Source organism: Phoca vitulina, unplaced genomic scaffold, assembly GCF_004348235.1.
Source record: "Phoca vitulina isolate PV1807 unplaced genomic scaffold, GSC_HSeal_1.0 scaffold70, whole genome shotgun sequence".
NCBI lineage: Eukaryota > Metazoa > Chordata > Mammalia > Carnivora > Phocidae > Phoca > Phoca vitulina.
The window spans coordinates 3783205-3802605 of record NW_022589773.1 but is presented as its reverse complement, the minus strand read 5'-3'; the positions used below and the strand labels follow the sequence as shown (position 1 = coordinate 3802605).

The window sequence follows — 19401 nt, the reverse complement described above, 5'->3', positions numbered from 1 at the left end:
GGCTCTGGAGACTGAACAAGCACAAGCAGACTTTGGAGAGAAGTCAAACTTTGGAGCAAGTGTCCGACACATAGCGAGTTTCTGTTCTTCTGTGGCTTTACCCTAAAGGCACGTACCTCTGATAGCAAAACCAGTCCTCTCTGGCCAGAGGAACTAGGGCCACCAGATAAAGGGGGAAAACCCGGGGGAAAGATACTGAGAAGTGGAACCCTTAATTCTGTGTGTAAACTCAGCATGTCTCTGACTCACTCCCGAACCAGTCCAGTCTGTCCTCTAAGGAGCTTGGAAGTCATCACTCTGTCTTCACAAAAAGAGAAAAAAAAAAAAAAATGAACAAACTGAAAATCAACAACTCTTCTTAGAGCCATCAGAGAGTTGAGGTCACAGGGAAAGCCACTGCCCCCAGAATTGGAGAGACAGGCAAATACAGCAAATTATAACTTGTTAGAGCAGAAGCCCAGGAACAGAGCCAATACCAGGGTAGGAGGACTTAGACTGTGGTTCTGGAGGCTCAGTCTGGGCAAGCCTGAGAGTGAAAAATAGCAGGGGCCCCAGCCTTAGGGAACCTCCCAATGATTTCACAGGTTCTACCCCAGGAACCCCCACCAGGTTCTCAGGGTGAAGATCCAAGAAAAAATCTTGTGCTTTTGGCAGGGTGAGGAAAAAAGTCACCATTTTGAAGTATGCCCAGAGCATGCTGTTCTCCTAAACAAAAACCTGCCTTCAAGGGAAACTTTTTTTTACCTGGGCCTAACCGACCTGGGGAAAAGAAAAATACCCAACTCCATCCCCTTTCCTGAGCCTTCCTGTCTTCCTTAGGTGGGGAGGATTGAAAAGCACTTTGTCAAGGTCACAGTCCAGGACCACAGGCTCACTAAAAGACTGACACCTGATCATAGAGGACTATAGAATGCTCCCCCTCCCCCAGACCTTACCACATTGTTAGGGCTCCTGCATAAAACGGGGTTACAATGGAAAGACCTCAGTTCACAAGAAATCTTTCGGGAAACCCAAAAACAACAGGGAAGATAAAAACAAGGACACCAGAGAAAGTTTTAGCCTCTTGACATCTACAGCTACAACAATCAGTAAACATAGCCTAACTCCTAATAAATAAAACTTCACACTAAAGGCCTTTCTACCTCAGTTCCTTTTACTGAGTACATATATCCAGCTTGCTTTTTTTTTTTTTTTAAGATTTTATTTATTTAACAGAGAGAGCATGTGCATGCACAAGCAGGCAGAATGGCAGGCAGAGGGAGAAGTAGACTCCCTGCTGATCAGGGAGCCCCATGTGGGGCTCGATCCCAAGACCCTGGGATTATGACCTAAGCCGAAGGCAGACCCTTAACCAACTGGGCCCCCTAGGCGCCCCTATATCCAGCTTTCAACAAGAAAATTACAAGTCATACCAAAAGGCAAAGAGACATAGTTTAAAGAGACAGAGCAAGTATTGGAATTATCAGACCAGGAAATTAAAACAATTAGGATTAATATGCTAAGGGCTCGAATGGAAAAAATGGACAACGTGCAAGAACAGATGGGTAACACAACTTGAGAGATGGAAGCTCCAAGAAAATCAAAAGGAAATACTAGAAATAAAGTCTGTAACAGAAATGAAGAATGCCTTTGATGGATTCATCAGTAGGTTGAACACAGGTGGGGGAAAGAATCATGCTTTCTTCACCAGAAACTTCCCAAACTGAAAAACAAGGAGATAAAAAAAAGAATGAAAAAAAAAAAGATGGAACAGAATATCTAAGAAGTGCAAGACAATTACTAAGAGTTGTATGTATTATGGGAGTATCAGAGGAAGAAAAAGAAAGGAACAGAAGAAATAATTTGGAATAATGACAGAATTTTCCAAAATTAATGACACACTTCCAAAACACACATGTAAAGCAGACTAAAAACAGGCTTAAGGCTAAGGCTTAGAAAAATGAACTGAGATCAGAATTGCCATCCACCAGAGAAGAGACAGTCTGCAGTTTATGTAGTCCAGTTAATTACCTACACAAGTATCAACATGTTTTGGAGTAACTTAAAGAATCCAAAATTTTCATAATACAATATAGGATCACAGTATCCAGAATGCAATCTAAAATTACTCAATATACAAAGAACAAGGAAAATGGGACCCACTCTCAAGGGAAAAGGGAAAAGAAAAGGAAAAGAGAAAAGAAATCCAGTTGCCAAACCAAGATGCCCCAGATGTGGGAACTCTGAAAAACTTTAAAAGAGTTATTGGGCGCCAATAACACAAAAGAGTTATTGGTGGCTCAGTCGTTAAGCGTCTGCCTTCAGCTCAGGTCATCGTCCCAGGGTCCTGGGATCGAGCCCCACATCGGGCTCCCTGCTCTGCGGGAGGCCTGTTTCTCCCTCTCCCACTCCCCCGCTTGTGTTCCCTCTCTCACTGTCTCTCTCTGTCAAATAAATAAATAAAATCTTTAAAAAAAAATAAAAGTTATTAATAAGTATGCTCCATGAGATAAAGGAAACATACTTGCAATAAATGAAGAGATAGGAAGTATCAGCTAGAGAAATAGAAAATGCAGAGAAGCAAGTGGAAATTTTAGAAGTGAAAAATACATTATTTTTAAATAAAAAGTTTACTGGATGGACATAGAATGGAGGTGACATAATAGTCAGTGAAAGTGAAAATAGATGAATAGAAATTAATCTGGAGAAGAAAAAGAAAAATATTTGGAAAAAATAACCTCAGGGACTTAGGGACAATTAAAAAAAAATGTAACCTATGGGTAATTTGAGTCCCAGAAGGAGAGGAATAAGAGGATGGGACAGGAAAAGAGCCAGAAACTTCCCAAATTTGATAAAAGACAGATTTATAGACTCGGTAAGGTGAAGAAACCTCAAATAAGATAAATTCAAAGAGAAGCATGGAGAGCACATGATAGTCAAAACCAAAAATAAAGAGCAAAACTTAAAAGCAGGCAGAGAAACACCTTACCTAAATGAACAATGATTTGGCCAACTACTCATCAGAAACTAGTGATTAATTAATCATTTCATAATGTGTATGCATATCAAATCATCAGATTATATACCTTAAATATATACAATATACCAGTTTTTGTGAATTATACTAATAAAGCTGGGGGGGGGGGGATTAAAGTCAAACTAAAGCTCTACAATATCAGATGAGATCAATTTTAAGAGAAGAAATGTTATCCAAAGACAAAAAGGGACATTTCATTATGATAGGGTCAATTCATCAGAAAGACAAAACAATCTTAAATGTTTGTGTCTATTAAGCACCAAAAACATGAGCCAAAAATTGACAAAATCTATCCCATCAGAGTAAGAGATTATAACACCCCCTCAGCAGGTGACTAATGTATTAGCTAAACAAGTAAAGATTTAGGGGATTTGATAGACACTATTGACAACAACCTGGATCTAGTTGATATTTGTGGAACATTACACCCAACAACTGCAGAGCGCACATTTTTTTTTCAAGTGCATATTGTACTTTCATCAAGGTAGACCATATGCTGTTTTAAAAAGAAGTTTCAATGCATTTTAAGATTGAAATCATATATTCTTTGACCACAATGGAACTAAATTAGAAATAATAATGGCAATATATGTAGGAAAATCCTATCTATTTGGAAACTAAACTGTACTTACAAATAATCCATGGGTCAGAGAAGAAATCACACAGGAAATTAGAAATATTTTGAACTAAATTTTAATAAAAACACAGTACATCCAAATTTGTGCGATGCAGCTAAATTAGTGTTCACAGGGAAATTTATAGGTTTGAATGCTTAAATTTAAAAGAAAGGTCTAAAGTCAGTAACCTAAATTTTCACCGCAAGAAGCCAGAAATGAAAGAGCCACATAAACCCAAAGTAAGTTCTTATTTTTTTAAAGATTTTATATATTCATTTTAGAGAGAGAGCATGAGCATGAGCAGAGGGGCAGAGGGGGAGGGACAAGGACAAGCAACTCAGGCTGAGCAGGAGCCTGGGGCAGGGCTCAATCTCACAACCCTGAGATCATGACCTGAGCTGAAATCAAGAGTCAGATGCTCAACTGACTGAGCCACCCAGGTGTCCCAACCCAAAGTAAGTTTTTGAAGAAAGGAAATATTAAAGCTAAGGGCAAAATCAATAAGGAGAAAATAGACTAACGATAGAGAAAACAAGGCCAACTGTTTGATCAGTAATATAAGCCCCTGATAGACTCATGAGAAAAGAAGAAAGAACACAGTATCATATGATCTCACTGATATGAGGAATTCTTAATCTCAGGAACAAACTGAGGGTTGCTGGAGTGGTGGGGGGTGGGAGGGCTGGGGTGGCCGGGTGATAGACATTGTTGAGGGTATGTGCTATGGTGAGCGCTGTGAATTGTGTAAGACTGTTGAATCACAGACCTGTACCTCTGAAACAAATAGTACATTATATGTTAAAAAAAAAAGAAGAAGAAGATAGGAGGAAGGGAAGAATGAAGAGGGGGAAATCGGAGGGGTAGATGAACCATGAGAGACTATGGACTCTGAGAAACAAACTGAGGGTTCTGGGGGGGCGGGGATGGGTTAGCCTGGTGATGGGTATTGAAGAGGGCACGTACTGCATGGAGCACTGGGTGTTATACACAAACAATGAATCATGGAACACTACATCAAAAACTAATGATGTAATGTATAGTGATTAACATAATAAATAAATAAATAAATAAAAAGGAAAAAATAAGAAGTTAACTCACTAGATAGGAAGTTTTGAATGTACAACAACAACAAAAAAGAATTCCTCATATCAGTGAGATCATATGATACATGTCTTTCTCTGATTGACTTATTTCGCTCAGCATAATACCCTCCAGTTCCATCCGCGTCGTTGCAAATGGCAAGATTTCATTCCTTTTGATGGCTGCATAATTCCATTGTATATATATACCACATCTTCTTTATCCATTCACCTGTCGATGGACAACTTGGCTCTTTCCATAGTTTGGCTATTGTGGACATTGCTGCTATAAACGTCGGGGTGCACATACCCCTTCGGATCCCTACATTTGTATCTTTGGGGTAAATACCCAGTAGTGCAATTGCTGGATCCTATGGTAGCTCTATTTTCAACTTTTTGAGGAACCTCCATACCGTTTTCCAGAGTGGCTGCACCAGCTTGCATTCCCACCAACAGTGTAGGAGGGTTCCCCTTTCTCCGCATCCCCGCCAATATCTGTCCTTTCCTGACTTGTTAATTTTAGCCACTCTGACTGGTGTGAGGTGGTATCTCATCGAGGTTTTGATTTGGATTTCCCTGATGCCGAGCGATGTTGAGCACTTTTTCATGTGTCTGTTGGCCATTTGGATGTCTTCTTTGGAAAAATGTCTGTTCATGTCTTCTGCCCATTTCTTGATTGGATTCTTTGTTCTTTGGGTGTTGCGTTTGATAAGTTCTTTATAGATTTTGGATACTAGCCCTTTATCTGATATGTCATTTGCAAATATCTTCTCCCATTCTGTCGGTTGCCTTTTGGTTTTGTTGACTGTTTCTTTTGCTGTGCAAAAGCTTTTTATCTTGATGAAGTCCCAGTAGTTCATTTTTGCCCTTGCTTCCCTTGCCTTTGGCGATGTTTCTAGGAAGAAGTTGCTGCGGCTGAGGTCGAAGAGGTTGCTGCCTGTGTTCTCCTTTAGGATTTTGATGAACTCCTCTCTCACATTTAGGTCTTTCAACCATTTTGAGTTTATTGTTGTGTGTGGTGTAAGGAAATGGTCCAGTTTCATTCTTCTGCATGTGGCTGTCCAATTTTCCCAACACCATTTGTTGAAGAGACTGTCTTTTTTCCATCGGACATTCTTTCCTGCTTTGTTGAAGGTTAGTTGACCATATTTCTGGGCTCTCTATTCTGTTCCATTGATCTAAGTGTCTGTTTTTGTGCCAGTACCATACTGTCTTGCTGATGACAGCTTTGTAATAGAGCTGGAAGTCCGGAATTGTGATGCCACCAGCTTTGCTTTTCTTTTTCAACATTCCTCTGGCTATTTCAGGGTCTTTTCTGGTTCCATACAAATTTTAGGATTATTTGTTCCATTTCTTTGAAAAAAGTGGATGGTATTTTGATGGGGATTGCACTGAATGTGTAGATTGCTCTAGGTAGCATTGACATCTTCCCAATATTTGTTCTTCCAATCCATGAGCATGGAACGTTTTTCCATTTCTTTGTGTCTTCCTCAATTTCTTTCATGAGTATTTTATAGTTTTCTGAGTACAGATCCTTTGCCTCTTTGGTTAGATTTATTCCTAGGTATCTTATGGTTTTGGGTGCAATTGTAAATGGGATCAACTCCTTAATTTCTCTTCTTTCTGTCTTGTTGTTGGTGTATAGGAATGCCACTGATTTCTGTGCATTGATTTTATATTCTGCCACTTGACTGAATTCCTGTATGAGTTCTAGTAGTTTTGGGGTGGAGTCTTTTGGGTTTTCCACATAAAGTATCATATCATCTGCAAAGAGTGAGAGTTTGACTTCTTCTTTGCCGATTTGGATGCCTTTGATTTCTTTTTGTTGTCTGATTGCTGTGGCTAGGACTTCTAATACTATGTTGAATAGCAGTGGTGATAGTGGACATCCCTGCTGTGTTCCTGACCTTAGGGGGAAGCTCTCAGTTTTCCCCCATTGAGAATGATACTCACTGTGGGTTTTTCATAGATGGCTTTTATGATATTGAGGTATGTACCCTCTATGCCTGTACTCTGAAGAGTTTTGATCAAGAAAGGATGCTGTACTTTGTCAAATGCTTTTTCTGCATCTATTGAGAGGATCATATGGTTCTTGTTCTTTCTTTTATTAATGTATTGTATCACATTGATTGATTTGCGGATGTTGAACCAACCTTGCAGCCTAGGGATAAATCCAACTTGGTCGTGGTGAATAATCCTTTTAATGTACTGTTGGATCCTATTGACTAGTATTTTGGTGAGAATTTTTGCATCCATGTTCATCAAGGATATTGGTCTGTAATTCTCTTTTTTGATGGGGTCTTTGTCTGATTTGGGATCAAGGTAATGGTGCCCTCATAAAACGAGTTTGGAAGTTTTCCTTCCATTTCTATTTTTTGGAACAGTTTCAGAAGAATAGGTATTAATTCTTCTTTAAATGTTTGATAGAATTCCCCTGGGAAGCCATCTGGCCCTGGGCTTTTGTGTTTTGGGAGATTTTTGATGACTGCTTCAATTTCCTTAGTGGTTATAGGTCTGTTCAGGTTTTCTATTTCTTCCTGGTTCAGTTTTGGTAGTTTATACATCTCTAGGAATGCATCCATTTCTTTCAGATTATCTAATTTGCTGGCGTATAGTTGCTTATAATATGTTCTTACATTTGTATTTCTTTGGTGTTGGTTGTGATCTCTCCTCTTTCATTCATGATTTTAATTATTTGGGTCATTTCTCTTTTCTTTTTGATAGGTCTGGCCAAGGGTTTATCGATCTTATCAATTCTTTCAAAGAACCAGCTCCTAGTTTCGTTGATCTGTTCTACTGTTCTTTTGGTTTCTATTTCATTGATTTCTGCTCTGATCTTTATTATTTCTCTTCTCCTGCTGGGTTTAGGCTTTATTTGCTGTTCTTTCTCCAGCTCCTTTAGGTGTAGGGTTAGGTTGTGTATTTGAGACCTTTCTTGTTTCTTAAGAAAGGCTTGTATTGCTATATACTTTCCTCTTAGGAAAGCCTTTGTTGCATCCCAAAGATTTTGAACAGTTGTGTTTTCATTTTCATTGGTTTCCATGAATTTTTTAAATTCTTCTTTAATTTCCTGGTTGACCCATTCATTCTTTAGTAGGATGCTCTTTAGCCTCCATGTGTTTGAGTTCTTTCCAATTTTCCTCTTGTGATTGAGTTCTAATTTCAAAGCATTGTGGTCTGAAAATAGGCAGGGAATGATCCCAGTCTTTTGGTACCAGTTGAGACCTGATTTGTGACCTAGGATGTGATCTATTCTGGAGAATGTTCCATGGGCACTAGAGAAGAATGTGTGTTCTGTTGCTTTGGGATGGAATGTTCTGAATGTATCTGTGAAGTCCATTTGGTCCAGTGTGTCATTTAAAGTCTTTATTTCCTTGTTGATCTTTCCTTAGATGATCTGTCCATTTCAGTGAGGGGGGTGTTAAAGTCCCCCACTATTATTGTATTGCTGTCGATGTGTTTCCTTGTTTTTGTTATTAATTGCCTGATATAATTGGCTGCTCCTATGTTAGGGCCATAGATGTTTACAATTGTTAGATCTTCTTGTTGGATAGACCCTTTAAGTATGATACAGTGTCCTTCCTCATCTCTTATTATAGTCTTTGGTTTAAAATCTAATTTGTCTGATATAAGGATTACCACCCCAGCTTTCTTTTGGTGTCCATTAGCATGGTAAATGGTTTTCCACCCCCTCACTTTCAATCTGGGGGTGTCTTTGGGTCTAAAATGAGTCTCTTGAAGACAGCATATCGATGGGTCTTGTTTTTTTATCCAATCTGATAGCCTGTGTCTTTTGATTGGGGCATTTAGCCCATTTACATTCAGGGTAGCTATTGAAAGATAGGAATTTAGTGCCATTGTATTGCCTGTAAGGTGACTGTTACTGTATATTGTCTGTGTTCCTTTCTGGTCTATGTTGCTTTTAGGCTCTCTCTTTGCTTAGAGGACCCCTTTCAATATTTCTTGTAGGGCTGGTTTCATGTTTGCAAATTCCTTTAGTTTTTGTTTGTCCTGGAAGCTTTTTATCTCTCCTTCTATTTTCAATGACAGCCTAGCTGGATATAGTATTCTTGACTGCATATTTTTCTCATTTAGTGCTCTGAATATATCATGCCAGTCCTTTCTGGCCTGCCAGGTCTCTGTGGATAGGTCTGTTGCCAATCTCATGTTTCTACCATTGTAGGTTACAGATCTCTTGTCCCGAGCTGCTTTCAGGATTTTCTCTTTGTCTCTGAGACTCGTAAGTTTTACTATTAGATGTCGGGGTGTTGACCTATTTGTATTGATTTTGAGAGGGGTTCTCTGTGCCTCCTGGATTTTGATGCCTGTTTCCTTCCCCAAATTAGGGAAGTTCTCTGCTATAATTTGCTCCAGTATACCTTCTGCCCCTCTCTCTCTTCTTCTGGGATCCCAGTTATTCTAATATTGTTTCGTCTTATGGTATTGCTTATCTCTTGAATTCTGCCCTCGTGATCCAGTCGTTGTTTCTCTCTTTTTCTCAGCTTCTTTATTTTCCATCATTTGGTCTTCTATATCACTGATTCTCTCTTCTGCCTCATTTATCCTAGCAGTTAGAGCCTCCATTTTTGATTGCACCTCATTAATAGCCTTTTTGATTTCGACTTGGTTAGATTTTAGTTCTTTTATTTCTCCAGAAAGGGTTTCTCTAATATCTTCCATGCTTTTTTCAAGCCCAGCTAGTATCTTTAAAATCGTCATTCTGAACTCTAGTTCCGACATCTTACTAATGTCCCTATTGATTAGGTCCCTGGCAGTAGGTACTGCCTATCCAAATAGTTAAAGGAAGTCCTGGTCATTACAATAAGGAAAGAAAATAAAAAGTCATAAAGACCTGAAAGGAAGAAGTGGAAGTTTCTCTATGTTGGATTACATGATGGTTTACATAGAAAATCCTCAGAAAACTACAAAACCACTTCTAGAGCTTAGTTAATTAAATTTAGTATGAGCATAGAATACAAAGATGATATACTAAAAAATTTGTACTTTTATATATTAGCAACATTTAAAAGTGGTTTTGAAAAATGCCATTAATAATGCTGCTTGAAAACATACACTAATTAAGAATAAATTTAACAAAAGATGTGTAAGACTTCCAATGTGAACAATAGAACATTACTGTGAAAATTAAATAAGAACATACAGAAATGTAGAGACATACCAGGTCTGTGGATTGGAAGCATTGATACTGTTTTCAACAAAAGTGCATAAGCATTTCATTGGGGGAAAGTCTTTTCAACAGTTGATCCTGGAGAATCTAGATATTCACAAGGAAAAAAAATATGAACATCAACCCTTAACCTCCCAACATCCACCAAAATTAACTCAAAATAGATCAAAGATTTAAATGTAGAAGTTAAAATTATCAAATTCCCCGGGCACCTGGGTGGCTCAGTCGGTTAAGTGTCTGCCTTTAGCTCAGGTCATGATCGCAGGCTCCTGGGATCGAGCCCCTTGTCAGGATCCCTGCTCAGTTGAGAGTCTGTCACTCCTTCTCCCTCTGCCTCTCCCTCAACTCATGCTCTCGCTCGCTCGCTCTCAAAATAAAATAAAATAAAATAATCAAATTCCCAGAAGAAAAAGGAAAAAAAATCTTCACAGCCTGAGGGTGGGCAAGGATTTCTTAGGTAGAGCCCTAAAAGTACAAGCCAGCCAGGGAGTGTGGCTCCGTGGTTGTTAGGGGAGGAGCTTTTAAAGCAGAGGGAGTAGCACTCTGAGCCAGGAGGATGTATCGAGAAGATGGGACAGAGAAGTGGCAAAGAGCCAGATTACCTAGGCCCTGGAAGGGACTGAATTTTATCCTGAGTAAGAAGGAAACCATTGTGAGCAGGTGAAATGAAATGTTGGCTTATGTTTTAGAAGGATCACTCTGTGTACTAAACCAAAAAAGTAGTCCCATCTGACGTGGAAATACATTTGAGTAACAAGATACCGCATCCACACCCCACACCATGACTCATTAGCTACATTAACCAGTTTAAAGGCTATGATCAAGCCCCCTGCACAATAAAGAAATCTGTTCAACTTTGTTCCACATTTCTTAGACCTTTTGAGCCCAGACTGTGTTCTTTAGCAATTGGCATCTCAGCAACATCAATAGAAATGGTTTCTCATATTGAGCATTCCCTGTGTGCCATATGCTGTGTCAGTGGTTTGTGTCCATTATTTCATGTCACAACTACCTCATGGGGGAAGTTCTAGTGTAACCCGTTTTTACAGAAACCTGAGACCAGGAGGAAGGTACTGACTGAAAGTCTCACAGCTCCACAAGGGAGGTGAGGTTGGGGCCTGTGCAGTTTTACTCCAGAACCCGTGGCTTTGGGCCTAGGCCATGTTACCTTCTCTTAGACTGTTTACTAAAGAATTATCTCACAAAATCACCATTTCTTTTGCAAGTGAAAACCTTGTTTTTTACTTTTAAAAAATATTTTTAAATTAACAGATGTCTCAGTCCATAAACTGATACCTTTTCTATTTTCAATGGGCTGTGTTTTCATTTCTTCCAGGGTTAATACACTCTGGTTGCTATAAAATCCTTTATATCTCATAATAATAGTATATGTCTAATTTTTCCTAGATCGAAGGATTCTCATTAAACAAACTAGGGAACTTCAACCTTAAAGATGTTCAGAAAGACACCGTGGTCTGGGAATACACTGACAATGCCGCCGGGGATGCAGACACATCAAAAGAAGTACCTGTTAAAAGGGGACAGGTCTGTTCTCTCTCATTGTTCATTTTGCCATTTATATTTGATTTCATTATTAATTGTGGAGTCTGTGAGTTAATCAGTCCTCCTTTCATCTGTCAACTATCTTAACTCTTTCATGGATATTTCATTCCCTAGTTTGTTCAGTCCTTGAAATAGACAAGTAATGAGAGAAGATAAAATTCAGATCACTGAATCCACAGTGAAGAAGTATTCGATATAATGTATTTCAGTGTCTTCATCAGTACCATTAGGGGGAGGCAGGGAAATTTATGCACAAGGGAAGAATTGCCATTGAAATTTCAAACAAAACTAAGCAATGTAATTATACTAGAAATAAGAATAGGAATCTGCCCCAAATTGGTGTATGGGCCCTGACTCCACGACCTTCCCCGTAACTCTCTGGGATGAAACGGTAGCAATACCCACAAAGGACTTCTGAGACCAGGATTCTAGTCCTCACTCTACTCAAACAAGTCCTGTCGCTCCTCAGGTCCATGCTTAAAATGGGGAAATGGTGGTGAATCATAGATTCTCCAGTTGTGTTTTCTCGAATCCTTGAGCGCTGGAGAGAGAAGGGAAGTGGTGCCATTCAACCCCTGTTGCCACCAGAACACCACCACTTTTTTCTCTTTTCTACTTGGGGTTCAGTAGTGGAGAAGAGTTCAGGCTGTGGAGCCAGAATCTGTGAATTCATATCCCAGCTCTCCCACGTCCTGGCTGTGTGTCCATGGGAAAATGACTTAATCTTCTTGGGCCCCAGTTTCCTCACCTAAAAATGGAGATGATATTGGTACCCTCTCATAGGGTCATTGGCTTCTAGAATGCTTAACTCAGTGCCAAGTGAGTGGTAAGCTCTCAGTAAATGTTAGTTGCCATTTTTTTGTTTTTGAAAAAGAAAGCGTTCCCTACTTTAAAAGAATAAAAACAATAATGAAAAACAGCTTAAGTACCACTGTAGATATGTCCAAGGTTTTGTAAGTTCCATATTGTGGTATTATCAAGTCATCTCAGTGAGATGCTGAAGAGCCATTAGTGATGCTGAATAAGGCTTATGGATACAGAGGTGAAATTTAATGAGGCTTTCAATTTCTGGGGGTTTTCTTTGTGTCCTCAACTACAGTGTTCGGGACCTAGATAATTTCCGTTTTCAGGCAGTTCTGCTTTGTAAATCTACCTGATGACTTTATCGTACTTGACAGAATACTTGTGGTCAGGATTTAGTGATTAATAAAATACTATACCACTTGTTTTGAAGCTCAGTATAATAAAGTATGTTGTGTAACAGATTTGTATACCTAGAGAAGGAGAAGCTGTTGCTGTAAACCCAAGCAAATACTTGATGTTTACATTTTCGTGCTATTTGGAGAGATCAGTCATGCTACCACTTCAGAAATGAAGACCTAGATAGGGTCAAGATTGATTGCATGGCGAGGTACCGGGATCGAGACACATTGTGCTCGTTCTGCCGCTGACAAGCAGTGGGACCTTTGACAAGTCACATCAACTCTTTGGGCTTCAGTTTTCTCTTGTAACTTAAGGGAGTTGAGCTGGATTACCTCTCAAGAGCATCTTACAGTTGTGACATTATGTTTCAATGATAAATGGATTTCTTGTACTTGAAAGACTGTATCTAAGTGAAAGAATACAGAGAGCAACCAAATCTGCCGGATGCTTTCCCTTGTTTCTCATTTAATCCTCATAACTATCCTGTGTTATAGGTGGTACCATCCCTACTCTGCAGATAATGATAGCGACCATTTTTTGAACATGTGTGCCAGGCACTGTGCTAAGCTCTTTACAGACATTCTCTCACTCAGTCCTCCCAACAACCCTCTGAGGTGGGTACTGTAATCCCCATTGTTCAGATGAGGAAACTGAGCCTTAGACAGCATAGAGCTTGGCCAGGATCATACGCGGCTAGTACATGGCAGAGTTGGATTTCAAGCCTAAAGTGTCCCATTGCAAAACCAGTTCTGTTAGCCACTATGCTGTCACTCCGACTGAGAGTGAAGAGGCTAAGTCCAAGAGCAGCTAAGAGCCATGAAGTGGCAGAGTCAGTATTTGGACTCTTTTGTTTCTATTCTAGGTCCTGTGCACCTTCCAGTATAGTCCATCACAGTATATTCCAGTTTGTCGAGAGTCAGTGAATGTAAAACCTGCCTCAATTTCTGATGTCAAGAGTTACTTGACGTTGGGGAGCCTGGCTCTATCAGGCGTAACAGCATGAGACTCTTGATCTCAGGGTCATGAGTTCAAGCCCCACGTTGGGCAGAAAGATTACTTAAATAAATAAACCTTAAAAAAAAAAAAAAAAAGAGTTGACTTTAAAATCATTTGTCCCTGGCAGATTCAGTGAGCTTATGTAGCTTCTCAGAGCAAATGAAAGGAGTGTTTTGCCTTTTGCTCTCCGCCTATAGCTGCCGCCCATTTTTGTGTGTAAGTGTAAACGCGCCCTCCAGCGGCAGCGCCAGGGAGAGCTCCGTGCTGAGAGTAGCAATCCGGGCACGTTTCTCTCCACCTGTCATTCAGGCTTCAAAATAAGGAGTGCCACCTGGTTGCCTAAAATTGCCTGTCTGCTCCTATGATGATGGTTAGATTTTAACATGCTCTCATCCCAGGAGTGCAGGGTAGGAATCCCATTTTCTCACCAACAAAATATAACCTAGATTGATTTACCTAGATGGATTGTCAAATTCCTGTCTTTGCTAAGGTTTTTAGGTTTTTTGTAATTTGCTTGAATGATCTCTAATTTTTCAGATTGTGCTGACATCTCGACTAACCTGTGTGTTTCTCTTTACTGTTAATAGGTATCATTAATGTTTGATTTCAAGCACGTCCCGTCAGTTCCAGTTGGGCAGCTCTGGGTGGAAATGCTTCGATTCTATGCTTTAGAATTTAATTTGGCTGATTTAGTGATCAGTATTCGTGTCAAAGAATCTGTATCTCGGGAATCAAAGGATTGGCCCAAAAAGCGCATTGCCATTGAAGGTATCTCAAAATGTTTATCTGTAATTCCCTTTTTTTTAAGGTACCAGTCTAACCGCATGCTTTTTACTTCATTCTCCTTTCAGCCTCCACACGTAATGTAGGCCTGACCCCGAAAGTGAAATAGTTAGAATCTTGCATGTGTTACTGTGGTCATTCCAAGGGACCAAACTGTTTGTTCATCCTGGGTTTTTTTAAGCACTGCAGTAAAACGTCTTAGTTAAAAAAAAAAAAAAAAAAACAGCTAAAACAGTGGCTGGCTGAGTCCTTGCTTTCTTTGTAAATTGCTTAACAACTTAAATGCTTATACAGAGTTTTCCCCCACCCCATGATGTGTGAATCCCCCTTTCCTCTTTACTGTTCTCCTTGCTGGATTTTTAGATTCAGTCCTTTCCTGGATTGTTGTTGTCATTTAGTTTTACAAAGGCGAGAAAATACTTTTTCTCATGAAAAATAATTCTTCGTTGGATTCCTCTTCATAGAAAGAGGGGCTGGTTATTATTGGAATATCTACAGTAGCATTTGGAACTAATTCATGAGAACACTTTTTCTAGCGAAGGCTCATTTAACTAAAACCATTGTATGAAAGACTCTCTGATGTGCCCTGTAGACTACATTAAATGGACTAGCTCTTCCCATCTTTGCAAAGTCAGGAGGTTGAAACCCCTCTAGAAATCTTAATTCTCCTCCTTCAAATAACTTAAAGAACCTCCTAAATGGAATTCTCGTATTTTTGCTTGATTTTTTTCAAGCTTTATATTGCATAAGAAGGTTTTTTTTTTTTTTTTGCATTTTGCATAAATTCTGTGTGCAGTCATGGGGATCTCACATTTTTAAACCCTCCCCTGCAGTTTCTCTGGCACAGCTCTTCTGGCCAATTGCCTAACCTGCTGGAGTTCTAGGGGAGGAGAAAAGATTGAGAGAAGTGGTGTCTCCTCCTGGTGCCTCCCTCTCGCCCCTGAATTCAGTCCAGCCAGTTCAGTGATGGGGCTTCCCAGGGCAGAAGAGTGGAGGTAAGCTCTACACACCACAGGGCCTGGCTGAGTGGGGAGGCAGAGCACTCAGCAGAGCCTGGAGGGAAGTCCTCACTTCCCCAGGGCACAAAAGCACACTAATGACACCTTTTTTACCTCCACAGTCACAGAACAAAATAGGGAAGGGGAATTGGTTCAGAACAGAATGGGTTCTCTTCATAGAGCAGACGTTTAAGAAAACATTTCTCTTTGTTCTTAAACTACACCTTTCTTATTCCCCATCCCCAATTTTTTAAAAAGCATACAAGATTCATGCTAAACTTTAGTATCGTTTGGTTGTTTTTATCTACAGCAGGCTAATTTTTAAAACGTGAAATAGAAATGTATGAAGTGGTGGATTTTTCTTTCTTTTTTTTGTTACAGATCCCTACTCTGTTAAAAGAAATGTGGCAAGGACTCTAAATAATCAACCCGTGTTTGAATATATACTTCATTGTTTAAGGACAACGTATAAGTATTTTGCTCTTCCACACAAAATTACAAAATCCAGCCTTCCAAAGCCTCTGAGTACTGTCACATGTCTTTCCGAACGTTCTAAAGAGGTCGCCAAGCATGACCCGGCTGCACAAGCAAAAGATGATAAACTCAAAAGCTCAGTTTTGGCTCAGGGGCCAGGTGCTGCCAGTTTGACTGCAGGTACCTGCGTGGTACAGCCACTGACTCTTAAAGAGACCGCTGAAAGCTTTGGAAGCCCCCCAGCGGAGGAAATGGGAAATGCGCACGTCAGTGTCCACCTGGAAAACCCAGACTGTGTCAAGGCAGGGGCCAGTTGTGATGAGTATGAGGATATTAAAGGACACCATCGAGAAACAGGAAGTGAAATTGGGAGAGAGGGCAAGCATCCTTTGACTGCCGATGACCAGGGTTTAAGGCGCAGCAGACATCGAGAGCTTGTCATCTGCGGCAGCACACAAAATAATGAGACAGAGAGCACTTTGGATTTAGAAAGCTTCCAAAATCCTGCAGTCAGAGAGTGTGATGGATTCACTACTTCAGAGGACAAAGCTGATGTTGATGAAGAAGGCGTAGAAGGTACTGATGATCTCGAAGATGCTCTAAGCCACTTCACCCCTTCAAGACAGGGCCATACATCAGGAATCATTCATTCCGATGAAGAGGAGGAGGAGGAAGAGGAAGAGGATGACGATGAAGAACCCAGGCTGTCCATTACCCGAAGGGAAGATGAGGACGACTTGGCTAATGAAGATGAGTTAGAAAATACATACACAGGATCAGGGGACGAGGATGCCCTGTCTGAGGAGGAGGATGAATTAGGAGAGTCTGCTAAGTATAAAGACTTGAAAGAAAGTGGAAAACCTGCGGATGGGGCTCTACTAATGGAATTTAATAAGATCTGTCTTAAAGAAGAAAGTGCATGCGAGGAAAGCTCAACTGTGGATCAGTCTGATTTCTTCTATGAATTTAGTAAACTCACATTCACCAAAGGCAAGGTAATCAGTGCCACTCCCAGAACCAAGAGACATTAAACAGTTTTAATGCATGTAATTTTAATTTTTGTGTACTAGAACAGAGCTCTCCCCTGTCTGGGTGGTAGTGAGGAGTTGGTCTTACACTCCAGTACAGCTGCTCCATCTCTTTCCCTCAGACCCATGCAAATTTGCATTGGAGAAAGGGAATGCTCTTGGTAGTGGAAATTATTACCTTTGTCTCATGAGTATCCCAAAAGATGTCCCCCTCTGGAGTGACTGCATATTATTTTTATTCCTTTGGAAAGTGAGAGTAGACTGTGGACTTTTAAAAAAATGATTCAGGACCCCTTTATTTGGCAGAGTTGTATATTATGTCTTGTTTTACTTTGCCACCTTCCTGCAGTCTCCTACGGTTGTGTGCAGCTTATGCAAACGAGAAGGTCATCTCAAGAAGGACTGTCCCGAAGACTTCAAAAGAATTCAGCTGGAACCTTTGCCACCACTGACACCCAAATTTTCAAATATCTTAGATCAAGTTTGCATCCAGTGTTATAGTAAGTTATTAACATTTCTTTTCATTTGTCCAAATATTGCATTGACATTTGCTCAAGAGTCCTCTGAATCACTGACCTGTTAGCTCCATCACTGGGACCGAGTCTGTTCCATTCTCCATGGTGTCAACAGAGCTCTATGTACTGCCTGTTCCAGTTGAGACCCACAGTAAACAATTGTTGAAGGAAAGACAGGGAAGGAGGGAGGATCTTTTAAGTCTAACTGTTGGAGTACTAGCATTCCCAACTAGTGTTCCTTGAACTGTTTTCCTAAGTGCAGTTAATAGTATTTCATGGCAAGAAGTACTCCAAGTAGGGAATGAGTGTACCCGCGTTTCCCTGCTGGAGAGATTTGCAGGGCACATTAGCATAATAAAGGCCTCTGAGAAGTGTTATGGAAAAGAACCTATTTAACTCTTTATCCCAGCATTTCTAAAACTTGAGCATAAAATACTTTAACACTAATTAATAGCCCCCTAACAGCCCTTTGAGGAATACCAGTTCGGGGAAGCAGTGGTAGACAGAGGGTTAAAGTTGAAAAACATTGAGGAGAGGCAGGCAGCTGTTGAGATGAACTTGGTGCCTCACAGTGCCAGAAGGCCCTTACTTGTTAACCAGTCACTGAGTCGCTTTTAAACCTTTTTGGAGGTTATAAGCTATGAAAGGAAACTAGATTCCCCTTAGAAAATAATATATATGCGCATGCTTACAAACTTCTGTGTTCACACTCTGGGGCAGTTCCCTGAGGACCACCTTTATAGAACCCGGGGTTTCTGAAACCTCGGAGCAGAACCATTGTTCAGATTTGTTTCTATTTCAGTAGCAGCTTCTGGGAACAGACTCTTCTTTCTTTCTTTCTTTCTTTCTTTCTTTTTTTTTTTTTTCCATTGTGGGGGCGGGGTATAATACAGTATTAATTTTTTCTTTTTTTCTTTTTTAATTTAAATTCAATTAATTAACATAGAATGTATTATTAGTTTCAGAGGTAGAGGTCAGTGATTCATTAGTTGCATATAATACTCAGTGCTCGTTATATCACGTGCACTCCTTAATGCCCATCACCCAGTTACCCCATCCCTCCACCCCCCTCCCCTCCAGCAACCCTCAGTTTGTTTCCTATGATTGAGTCTCTTATGGTTTGGCTCCCTCTCTGATTTTGTCTTGTTTGATTTTTCCCTCCCCTTCTCTTATGATCCTGTTTTGTTTCTTAAGTTCCACATGAGTGAGATCATGTGATAATTGTCTTTATCTGATTGACTTATTTCACTTAGCTTAATAGCCTCTAGTTCCATCCACGTCATTGCAAATGGCAAGATTTCATTTTTTTGATGACTGAGTAGTATTCTGGTGTGTGTGTGTGTGTATATATATATATATATGACATCTTCTTTATCCATTCATCTGTTGATGGACATCTGGGCTCTTTCCAAAGTTTGGCTATCATGGACATTGCTGCTATAAACATTGGGGTGCAGGTGCCCCTTCAGATCACTACATTTGTGTCTTTGTGCAGTTGCTGAGTTGTAGGGTAACTCTATTTTCAACATTTTGAGGACCTTCCATGCTGTTTTCCAGAGTGGCTGCACCAGCTTACATTCCCACCAGCAGCGTAAGAGGGTGGGAACAGACTCTTTTCAAAGAAAGACATCCTCTATTTTATAGTACTAATGCTGTCTACCAAGAAGACACATAAAATTTAGTTTTCTTTTTAACTTGTTAGATTTTGTTTTATAAAAAATGATTTTTCCCCCAGAGAATGTGAACAATCTTTGTTTCTTAATGTTTTCTTTTTTTATTTTAAACAGAGGATTTTTCTCCAACTATTTTAGAAGATCAAGCTCGTGAACATATTCGTCAAAACCTAGAAAGTTTCATAAGACAGGAGTTTCCAGGTAAATAACTTTTTACCTTTAAGAAAAGAAAGGTAGGGTGACCTTCCTTCAGAATGAGTACATGTGT

The 19401-nt window shown here is 39.9% G+C and overlaps 1 protein-coding gene across 2 annotated transcripts in view; it reads left to right on the top strand.

Moving 5' to 3' along the window:
* Positions 1-19401, top strand: part of TUT7 (terminal uridylyl transferase 7) — a 66515-nt gene that overhangs the window by 16668 nt on the left and 30446 nt on the right. For both annotated transcript variants that reach the window (XM_032392920.1, XM_032392921.1), the window contains exons 10-14: positions 11308-11445; positions 14250-14430; positions 15825-16912; positions 17295-17445; positions 19248-19334. In XM_032392920.1, the coding sequence (XP_032248811.1) occupies positions 11308-11445; positions 14250-14430; positions 15825-16912; positions 17295-17445; positions 19248-19334 (1645 nt within the window). The remainder of the gene's footprint in view (positions 1-11307; positions 11446-14249; positions 14431-15824; positions 16913-17294; positions 17446-19247; positions 19335-19401) is intronic.